General features: G+C 40.1%; 1 protein-coding gene across 1 annotated transcript; it reads left to right on the forward strand.

Moving 5' to 3' along the window:
- The first annotated feature begins 3,202 nt into the window (after window positions 1-3,202).
- FAM174A (family with sequence similarity 174 member A) lies at window positions 3,203-10,888 on the forward strand. The gene is made up of 3 exons (XM_027896977.1): window positions 3,203-3,510; window positions 6,946-7,080; window positions 10,412-10,888. The coding sequence occupies exons 1-3, from the start codon at window positions 3,203-3,205 to the stop codon at window positions 10,431-10,433; spliced, it is 465 nt and encodes a 154-aa protein (XP_027752778.1). The 3' UTR covers window positions 10,434-10,888.
- The last annotated feature ends 810 nt before the right edge of the window (window positions 10,889-11,698 follow it).

An 11,698-nucleotide genomic window follows, 5' to 3' on the forward strand; every position in this document is an offset into this window, starting at 1 on the left:
CATAAAGGATGAAAAGAAACAACTTGACATCAGCTTAGTTGGCTAGAGAATGGTGCTAATAATGCCAAGGTTGTGGGTTTGGTCCCCATGTGGGCCAGTCAATTCAGAGTTGGACTTTGATGATCCTTGTGGGTCCCTTCCAACTCATAATAATCTGTAATACAGACAGACTAACAGAGCTGAGGGAAAAGGAAAGAGATGTTCTCTGTGTGGTGCCCTTTGTTACTACGAGTATCAGGAAGCACATGTTGACATTTTAGGTGAACTAGCAAAACAAGACAAAATAAAAATAGAGAGCTTCCAAGTGACTTTCTCTGAACCACTGTTTCGTTTCCTGATGAAAAGACCTCTCCCACACATCCTTGACATGGACATAATTTTGTAAAGTAATTTTTCTGCTCTTTCAACTCATCTGCATGGTTATTTTATGGAACTCAAAAAAAAATTGGTCAATTTTGTTTTTCTCAAAGGTAAAACTCAAGTAAGCTCCATTATTTTAATGGACAACTAAGCAGTTTGAGGGTCTTTCATGGGCACTCAAGTTCTCTCACCTTTTGGGTGTAAGATACGAAAGTTCCTTATTTCTTTTGTAAGTGAGAAAAGTTCTACAATTTACACTCAGATGGGGGAATATACCCTAAGACACATCTTGCAAAAGCTGCTGTATACCAGGATGATCACAGAACATCACAAGTTCTTAAATTCTTTTTCTTGTCTTTGTCTCCAACCAGCAAATTAGGCAGCAGTTACTAACAATCAGATAAAAATGACTGTCAAATCAATTTCCATGTGCAGGATCAAAGTGATGTCAAATTTAATGAAAGAATTATAGCTCTCTCAAAGCACATTTTTGCATACAAACTTGAAGTTTATTTATACCTGACTCAAATGCTAAACAAGTCTAGGCATTTTGATTATTAAAACAAACAAACAAACAACAATAAAACTCCAACAAATATACAAGGACTTTCATTTTTGTTTCAAAATAAAGAACACAAATTGCTCTACCTTTTTTTTTTTTTTTTTTTCCCCAAAACTCAAAGACTGTATTAACTTTGCTTATTCTAAGAGCACCAGCTTCCCATTTAGGAAAAAAACCCACTTTATAAAACAACTTTCCCTGTCTAAATAGCACTAGAATCCTCAGTTTTAATGACAGTAGTTTTTCCAACAGGGCATTTTAAAATCTGAATACTGTCATGCCATAGTCTTTACTGACCAAGGCAAAACTCTTTTCTTTTTCCCTCATGCTTTGTATCTGACATGCAGTTTACCATACAGTATGTTGCCACATCACCCTGAGCGAACAACTCAGCATTGTTACATTTTACACAGTCCATGTGTCATGGATACTTTAACATCAATGACTGACATTCTAAAAAGTATTCCTCCTTTTTGACTTTTGAATATGACACTTTCTTCTGTCATAAGTCACTGTGCCAGAAGGAAGTTTCTTGGACTTGTTAAGAGAAAATATACCTCAAGAGAATTCATGGGGTAGAAGCAACTGGATTGGGAATGTAAGGACCTGAATCGGTCAAGCTCTACCAGAGTTACAAACCACAGTAAAAACTATCAAGAAGGTTTATTCACATGCTCCATCCTTCCAGCACCTTCAGCAAGAACTGTTATTCAAATAATCTGAAAGTCTATTTCCATGAAAAGCACCATGTTTTTTCAAGAGAAGACATACAGATGATAGTTTAATGGCTCACATGCTGTTTAAATCAGTTTTACAGTTTCCACATTCTCCTTGAATCTGCTTTCGCAGTTAACTAACAGCTAACTAAACTCATTAGCTTGTTAATAAATTAACTAATCACTGTTGACATTATCTATATGTGATTCTGTATGACCCAATATGATTGACACACTAGTAAATTTAAGGCCTCTGTGATAACAAGTCTGCTCATGAAAAAAATCTGGTTATTACTTCAACTGCAAAAATATTTCTGTACAAAGCTGCTTTGCTACTCTGGCATTTTAACCATTCCCTTCAACACAGTGACAAATGAGAAAGAGCTCACTGGCAATGTGGATTTCACCTTCTCTATGCACATGGGACCTCTGGGGGGAAAAAAAAAAAGAGAGAAAGAGAGACAATGAAAATAACTGAATTACAGATACTAGCAATAAACGGATTATCCTATCAGAACAGCACTTAGTTTAGGAACACACACGATACAAGCATAATAAACTTTATGGCAGAGGCATTCTGTAGACAGCATTACCCTGCGTCAGAGTCCTCTCTGGTGTTCTCGAATGCTCTCTAAGCTTTGTAACTCTACTCCACCACTTTCCCCTGCGATCCACCCAGACGCAACTCTGTCCTGGCATTTCCACCACTGCACCAAGCTTTCTGGCCCTTTTCCAAGCCCTCCTTTTGCTCGTTGTTAAGGAACACACCTGGTGCAGGCAGCAGGGTTTGCAGCCGCAGTGAGAGACGCAGGTCGAGCTCCGGATGGGAGCACGAAGAGCAGTGAGACCGACGGTGCCAGCACCGACCGGCACTGGGAGACACAGCGGGAGCAGAGGACTCGAGAGGGAGAGGATTGTGACGGGACAAAAGGCGGTTCCTTTGCTGAGGGGTCCGTCATCGGAGAAAGCAGATCTGCGTGACTGCGCCGCGAATAAACGAGACTGTGGGGCTCTGCCATGGTGATACCCGGCATCGAAGAGGGGAGGAAACCTGGTCTGACCGTGGGGGATTTAGATGTGGAGTGATGCCCGCAAACGGGTTACAGAGGAGGGTTCTAAGAGTCTTTGTGAGTACTAGGGAGCCTTCCTTTGTACCCAGGTTTCGGGCATCAGGAGAGAGCCAAGGGGGCTCCAGTCGGATCACTGGAACCGCTCGCCATCAAGGGGCTTCGGTCCCAGTAGTGACAGCCCCTGGGAATGCTCCTGCCAGAGAGCCTCGTGAAGCGTCTCACTGGGAAGTGTCCTGCTTTCGTTTAACTCAGTTATAAAATTTCAATTCTTTCGCATGTAGACAGAATTAGGCTAAAATAGAGGGACCTATTAAAAAAAATATAATTATCTGCCTTAAATCTGGTTGCATTCCAAGTAGCCTCTGAGCTACATTGGCCGCGCACGGGGGAAAAGGTATCTCCAATGAAATCCATGGAGTCTCCCAGCGGGGCGGGCAGTCCCGGCCGCTTCCGCTTCCGGCGGCCGGAGCGAGGCGGCGGGGCCCGGGCGGGATATGGGGCCGCGGGCGCTGCTCGGGCTCCTGGCGGGGTCGATGCTGCTGCACCTGCACCTGCACCTGCTGCTGCTGCTGCTCGCCAGCTGCGGGCAGGCTGCGGCTCTGCGGCCCCGGGACGCCTCCACCGCCTCCCCGCGCCCCACGGAGGCGGCCGGCGGGGCCGCCACACGGAGCAGCAGCAGCAGCCGCCTGGCCGAGGTGTCGGCGCCGCCCGAGCAGGGCCAGCCCATGACCCAGCGCGCCCTCTCCGTTCTGGTGCTGGCGAGCGCCGCCCTCATCGTCTACTTCGTGATCCGGACCGTGCGGTGAGGGAGGGAGCGGGCGGGCGCCTGGCGGGGAGCTCGGGCAGGAGCGCTGGGAAGCTCTCGGTGCCGCCTCCCCGGCTAGGCGGGAAGGAGCTCCGTAGGGCTTGGATAGCAGCACATCAGGCCTTTCCTGACCCCACCCTCTGTGCTCCCCAAGAGGCCTTCGTCCATCAGCCCACCTGAATTTAATTTTGTACATTCTCTAACAGACTGTGACCTGTTTGCAAAGTTCTGACCCGCTAAGCTGCCGAATTTGTCCCTCTCCTTGTCTTTCTCAGTAAACATCATTCTTTTATGGTTTCTTTCACAGTTAACTTACCTAGTTTGTACTTTTTAATGGAAAGGGCCCTTAAAAAGCTTGCTCTACTAGCCAAGTGCCTTTAGGCTCATACAGTTAAGTACGCTACTTGTGACTGTATTTTTTTTGTATTTGTAATTTTACTTACCTTTATAGTGCTTTAACTTGGAACCCTTCTGGGCGATGCCCAAATGTGTGGTTATGCATAAAGCACATTAATTGTGCACAAAGTTTGCTACGTACTCTTCGGTGTAGTTAGTTATGCTGATGATTATTGTGCCTAGTATTTGCATCACTTATTCCAGAAAGGAAGTTGAAAGGTGGTGTGTGGCATGTGCTAGCATGTAATACAGTACATTAGGATATTGTGATTGCTCTATAGCTCTTAAAGGTCATTCTTGAGAAACCTTCAGTCTTATTTTTGTTGAGATGCATATCTTATCATATCTTAAAAGGAAGTGTCATAATCTTTTTTAAATAACTAAAAGTAGACGAGAGCACTCGTCAGTGTTAGTGCTTCTCCTAACAGAAGCCCATTGTATTTGGAGGTGTGAGTAAATAAAAGGAGTTGGAGAGGAAAATTCTCATTTACTGCCATTATTTTCTGGATGAGTGGTAATTCCTTGACATTCTAGTTTGGGCAGTAGGAAGTTGGCAGTTCTTCATTTGAAACTGTAGTACTATCTTCTAGGTGCCACCATAAACAGGAAGGTTAAGCCTCATGTTATTCTATAATTCTGCTGCATCTTGCTTTTGAAATTTGGTATAGATGAAGTGTGTGTTTTTGAATTTGAACTTGTAGATGAAATATTTTTGCAACAGTTGTATAAGAAATATAAGACCTAAGTACAAACATCTCCATTTTTTGAAAGGTTTTCTTGGGATGAATACATATGTCTTGCTATCAGACATAAAAACTTCAGGGCTCTTTTGCAAACTTTCAACGAGATGACCTGCTCAGTGGATGAAGGGAAGACAGTGGGTGTAGCTTATGTGGATTTTAGTAAGAGTTTAGATACGATACTGTCCTTTGCGGTACCCTCCTGGACAAGTTGTCCAACTGTGGAGTGAGCAGATTCACGGTGCACTGGGTGAAGAGGTTGCGGAATGACAGGGCTCAAAGGGTTGTAGTGAAGAGCTGCAGCCAGTTCCCAGTGGTGCTCCTCAGAGCTCAGTTCTACAGCCAGCTCTGGTCAGTATTTTTATCTGAAGGCTGGAGTTTAATGTGCTGTTAACAAGTTTGCTGATGATACCAACTGGGAGGTGCAGTTGGCTCTCTCAAGGGACAAGAGGCCTTGCAGAGGGATCTGGATGAATTGGAGCATTGGGCAATCACCCGTAGCATGACATTTAGTGAGACCAAATGCTGGACTCTGCAGCTGAAACAGATTGACACTGAACACAAGTATTAATTGGGAGAGGAGCAGCTGGAGGGGAGCCTTGTAGAAGGATCTGGTAGTGCTGGTTGATGTTCATCTCAGTATCAGTCAACATGGGCAAACTGCATCCCAGGTGCATCACACACAGCACAACAAGCCAGTCAAGAGAGGGGATTGCCCCCCTGTGTTCAACGTTGGTGTGGCTTTCCACTGAGTATTGTGTGCAGTGATGAGCTCCCCAATTTAAGAAGGATAGTAAAGCATTTCAGTATGACCAGAGAAGAGCAACCAAGCTGGTGGATGGGCTGGAAGGCACGTCTTGTGAGGAGCAACTGAGGACTTTGGGCATGTCTAGTTTAGAGAAAAGGAGGCCTGAGGGTCAACTTTGTGACTCACCAGGAGAGGCATAAAAGGGATGTTAGGAAGCATTTCTTCACCAATAGGGTGGTCAAAGAGCTTCCTAGAGAGGGGGTCATTTGGACAATACCATGGTATCATCTTTTAACTTTCGGTCAGCCCTGAACTGATCAGGCAGTTGACTAGATGGTCATTGTAGGTCCTTTCCAACTGAACAAGTGTATTTTGTAACAGTCACAGAGTAAAGGATTTAAGTTAGATTTTGTTAAAAGGCAAGACACTGCTTTAGAGTCATAGCTATGACCATACATGAATCTTGCATAAGCATGTCTAGTATTATTATAGCTGTGGTCTTTTGACTAATTGGTATATAGAGAAAGTTTTGTGTCACAAGTGATTAGTTTATCTTTTTATTAACAGGATTTGTTTGAATCTAGAAATCTGTGCCAGCTTTGTGATGAGATTTTTTTTTTGCATAATCTGTGATCTAGACATTTGCTATGGCTGTCTTAGGTTATTCTTTACTCACAGTAGCAACTCACGTTCCATGTTAACCTGTTAAGGAAAAATGGTAAAATGTGACTGTCAGCATTCTGTAAACAGATACCTCTGCAAAGTCTTCGCTTATCTGAATTTTGGATCTTGGGCAAGGCTTGTTCCATGTGTGCAAGAGTACTTCTGAAAAGCCAAATGGAAGAGTTCATTGTGTGGGGGCTCATGTGGAATCTGAGCCCATGCAGCAAAGCCCCAGAAAGAGAGAAAAGCAGATGCAAACAGTCGGTGTGTCTGTGATAAGCATCGTGCCTTAATATGAAATGTGAGTCACTGCCTCTTCCTTCCACATTTTGTGAAGCATACAAGGCACTGACTCTACAACTTCTCTCTTATTCTGAAGTGTAGTTATAAATAATGTTTTATCTTGATATCTGTAAAAGACTGCACAAATGATAATAAAAATGGCTTCTGTTACACCTTTGCTATAGCTTTGTTTCATTTCTCTCTGATTTGATCTGCTGTTCTTTACAGGTGCATAAAACACATAGAGAATATGTAGCAAGGCAATTTTTTCTCACTGTAGGACCTGCTAGAAGTATACCTTTGCATGTATTTTTACTTGGCCCTTACATTTAGCTACACAAAAGCCTGTGTAGGCTTTTTGTATTCACTGCAGTAATTCTGTACAAAACTACAGATGACATTCTTATTGGTCTTAATCTTTTCACATAAAGTGTTGACTCTTAAATGTCTGACCTCTGTATTTCATAGAGCGGAGTGTATACACTTCACTTATAAATTTTAAAAAACTTAAGTATCGTATTTTAAGGAATGATTTTCTTACAATGTTGAAGTAGAAAGTAGAAAAATATTAATGTAACTTAAATGTTTTCAAATACCTTTCAGGCTCAGAAGGCGAAACAGAAAAACCCGAAGATATGGGGTTTTGGACACAAACATAGAAAACATGGAGCTGACCCCCTTAGAGCAAGATGATGATGATGATGATACAACGCTATTTGATGCCAATCATCCTCGAAGGTTAGTATTTAGAACCCAAATGTACTTCTAGCAATAGAAGTGAAGGAGTGTGGGTGATAAGCAGTTTCTTTGAGAAAGCTCACTACTGTGTTTCATATGCATAGTTGGAGAAGGGATGTCAAGATCACTTGAATTTTAAATGGGCAAGAATTTAGTGGGCAAGAAGATAAACACCATTTGTCTTCAGCATGTGAATTCCAGAGAAATGGAGAGGAAGGTAGGATATTTTTGTTACAAATACAGTGTCATTTTTGAAGCTTATGTTAAAGTTCTTCTCTTCTGTTTTTTTTTTTTCTCTTCTGGAAGCTCCTCAGGTTTTCCTGTATATTCTCGCCTGAGAGTTCTGCTTCAAGCAGCTTTGCTTCATTCTGCATTCTCATTGCTAAAGTAGTCAGCAGTTAGTTGATGATGATCTTGCACCAAGTTTTACATTTGGTACTGCTGCACTTAAAGGCTCATATTCTTAGGTCACTTTTTGCAACTACATAGATAGAGGAAAATTTCGTTATATTTCTTTATTGTCTTCAAATTTTGTTGTATTTCCTAATTGTCTTTCACTTAAAGATTATAATCAATTCAAACTTAAATTTACACAATTCAGACTTAAAAGTTTTCCTTTTTGAGTAATGTCATCACACAGCACATATAAAGATCTGGAAAAAAAAAATTGATAGTATTATCATAGTGAGGACTACTGTCAAGTACCAGAAGATTTAAAATGATAAATTCTGCCCGTCACAGCAAACAGTTGAATTACACTGTTTAATGTTAAACTGAATAAGTCTCAAGCAGAACAATTCAACAAATGCAACGCGTGGTGTCTCAAATGAGTTAGAATATTAGTATAGTAAGGTGTTCTGCTGTTTGTCAAGAAATAATATTGGGTGCAGTTCTGGAACTTGAAGTGAAAGGTTCAGTCTCTTTTAACTTTATCTCCTTAGGGAAAGTCTTTCTGATTAATTTTTTTTCATAACTCAGAGTCTGTCTTTCTGTTTTCTTTCCACCATACACTAGAATAAATTAGTTGTAATATCTACGCTTAGTGTTCCTCTGTATTACAGAATCATGTGGCGCTTGCAGTTACCCCATGTTGCTAGTCTTGTTCCAGTATAATTGTCACAGTGTATCCAGAAATTCTCTCAGTGTCTTCCTTAAACCTTTTATTTTCTCTTGTAATTCAGTGTAGTGACTAGACTTTGAGGTATTTGATGACCAGTTAACATGATATTCTTTATAAATGTTTATTTACAGGAGTATTGAGTATATTGTTTAGTAGGAAATACCATCATAATAATAGTGTCATCATTAACAAACAGTATTATACAATTACAATTTTCAAAAAGTAGATTTCTAATTTTTCTTTTTTTCGTTGTACTTCTAAACACTTCATTCTGGGGGGAAAAAAATTCATATGAGCATTTCATTGTAGAAGTATCTAAACTGTTGTTTCAATATCACTGAGAAAGTATGTGCTTAAATTATCAATATTTATTTTGATCAATACCTTATTTTGATACTGGTAACTTGAGAAAAAATGGGCTTCAGTTATATTTAGTCAAGACTGTGAATATACTCTGTTTCTGTATATTGAGATCTTGCAGTGTTCTCCTTTATGGGGAGAAGCTCTTAAAATCTTAAGTGTTACTTTTTATTTTGAACCAGTGTTCATGTACAGTAGGAAGCTAATGCTGAACAATGTGATGGGAAACTAATGCTGAACAATGTGAATTCATTCCACAGATCTCTGTAGAACAGCTTGATAAAGTGCTGTCCAAACTTTACAAGGCAATGGCATTGCTGGGAGGAAAGTTTGAAAGATAGAGTACTCGAATTTTATTTTTTTTTAACCTTAATTGAAGTTACATTTTAAAGTTAATTCATCTCCCCTGGTTTCAATGAAGTTTTTTGCATCTGCTTTGAAGCTTAGTAATCAGTCTTTGTGTCACTGCTTAAGAAAGAATGACCAAAGGCAGTACAAAATATGTAAATAACCAAAGAGTTACTGAGGACAACTTGATGAAAATGATACTCACATATTCTCAGGAGATGTCATTACACTTTGTCCTGACATTTGCAGAAATTCAGAGGAAGGGTTGGTCGGGGCTTTTTAAGGTATCATAAATGTCCAGTCAGGCTTGGAGCAACTCATTAGGGAACAACGAAGAGAGGCCCTTAGCGGTTTTTGCGTTTAGTGCTTTGTTGAGCAAGGAACAGTTGCAGTTTTGCCTAACTTACTGTCAACAATTAGCTTATTCAGTTCATAAGTTTCTTTTCCTCATAACTGACATAATGGAAGGCACTAAAAAACTGAACATAGTTAAAGGAAATTCTAATCTACATGTTCATATACATTTGTTATTGACATCAAATTACAAAATAGATGTCTTTTTTTTTTTATTTCTCTATGACCTGTTGTGGTATCCACTCTGCTTTCATTTTTCTTGATTGAAACAATCAATTGTTATTTAAGGTGATGGTCTACAGCACAGTATGCATATGTTAGGAATCCCTATAGGCTTGTTCTGGGTTAGCTGGTAATATGACCTTTCCAAGACTAGACAGGGAAAATGTCTTCTGTCCTAAAATCACCGTAGTAGTCCACTGGTGTCCAGATACAGTTTTCTCCAGTGTTGCTCATTTCTTTCAGAGCTAAATGAAAAAAAAGTCCCCAGTACCTCCTGTTGTAACACAAGTGCAGTTTAAGGGTACTCCTACTGTTGTCATCACCATGTCCCTAATCTCTCTGCTGCTGCAGTTTGGGGCAGTTAACCTGAGCAGGATGTTTTAGTCATTTGTTCAGTAGCATACTATTAAATGTCCAAGTTGGAAGTTCTGACCCTTGGTTTCTCATAATACAGCTTTACATACATATTAACTGAGTAAACAGTCTACTCATATCACATCTGTTTTTCAAATGTATTTCACACTAATTATTTATAATCCTTGTTAGATGACTTCACACAGAAACTGCTTGCTTTATGCTGCAAGGTGCAAGACAAAGCACTTGCTCTGTTTTTTTTTAGGGTAGACTTACCAAAGTTTCAGTAGGAACTCGGAAGCCTTGGAAGTTAAAAAATACATTCAGCATAGTAAATCCCTTTTTATTTTCGTAAGCGAGCTGTTTCTCTATTTGGAAGGTTTAAATGAATGCAGTTTTGTGGCACTTTGCTTCACAGTCCTATGGTAACTCAGAGCTTTTGAAGGCAAATTTAATAATAAAATGTCTTGTCTCTGTTGGTTCTTTCATAATGTTTAATCTTCAAGAATATAGGCTAAATTTCCCCTTGAAACAGGGCATTTCAGGTTAATGCATCTGTTTCTTCTGTTGTAGAGAAGTACGTGCCTTTCAGTGAAAGAACTTATCTTAGAACCAGAGAAGGAGACTGCTTCATGGGAGAAATAAGCAGCAAGAGGGTATGCAAGGGGGCGGGGACTAATTTAATTTGTGTATATTATGACATCCTGAATTTCTTGCAATAAGTAATGTACCAATTTGCTGTACCTTTTTGTATATAGAGGATTCTAAATGTATAGTCTATGGAGAGGGAGTGCTAACTGCAGTAAAATAAAAACCAATTTGGAAGGGAGATTACTTGTAAAACAGGGGTTTTTTTGCTTGTTACAAATCTTGTATGCCATTGAATGTGGTATACGCTTTTTTCTACAGTAATCTGGAATGTAATTTTATTTTTTTTCTGATATTAAAATGTAAGTAAATATAGCCACTGTGGACTCCTCAGAATTGTTAGAACTGAATTTGAATTGGGGAGATGCTTTATTGTTTACAAATAAAACCCAAACTACTGCCTTCTGTGTTGGGATTCTTTTTAAACTGAATTAACATGTTTTGTGTAAACTTCAGTGAACAAATAAAAAACATGTTTACAGTGTTCCTAGCATTTGGCGTGATACTTCAGCACTATACATTTTAAAGAATATTAATATAATAATGTAAAACATAGTATTACAACATCTTGCTGTTAAGGCTGCTGATTACAGCTGTTGAGTCAGGTTTTTTTTGAGATCACCTTTGGTAAAGCAGAGATAAACCTTTGGAAAAATACTAAATATTGTGTCTTTCTAAACTGGACTATTAATATATGAGCCATTTGAAAGACTTGGGTCTCAAAAGACCCAGTGTGACTTCACTCCTTCATAGTTTTAGAATAGACTGCTGTTTACTCTAGATGTTTTGTTTCATGGTACTATTGCTGACATTGTTCCAAATGTTAAATCTCTGCAAAATTGACCATGTTCTCTGGTGATATTTTTATGTGACATTAGGTAAATTCACTAGCAATACTACACTAGTAGGAGCTGTGGACTCCCTTAATGGTAGAGAATCCTTGCAGAGAGATCTGAAAAGACTACAGAGTGAGATGACCACCAGACATGTGCAGTTGAAAAAAGATCAAGTGTTGCGTTCTCCACCTGGGTAATAATACATACACACTGAGGGACGAGAGGCTGGAGAGCAGCCCTGCAGAAAGACATCTGGGTGTTTGGATTAATGGCCAGTTGTATCTGAGTCAGCTGGACATACTGCCCTGGCAGCCAGGAGGACCAGCTGTGTCCTGGAGGGCATCAGGCACAGTATTGGCAGCCGGTTGAGGGAGGT

This window comes from Empidonax traillii, unplaced genomic scaffold (assembly GCF_003031625.1).
Source record: "Empidonax traillii isolate 1590-97213 ecotype Southwest subspecies unplaced genomic scaffold, ASM303162v1 scaffold18:size2335232, whole genome shotgun sequence".
Lineage (NCBI taxonomy): Eukaryota > Metazoa > Chordata > Aves > Passeriformes > Tyrannidae > Empidonax > Empidonax traillii.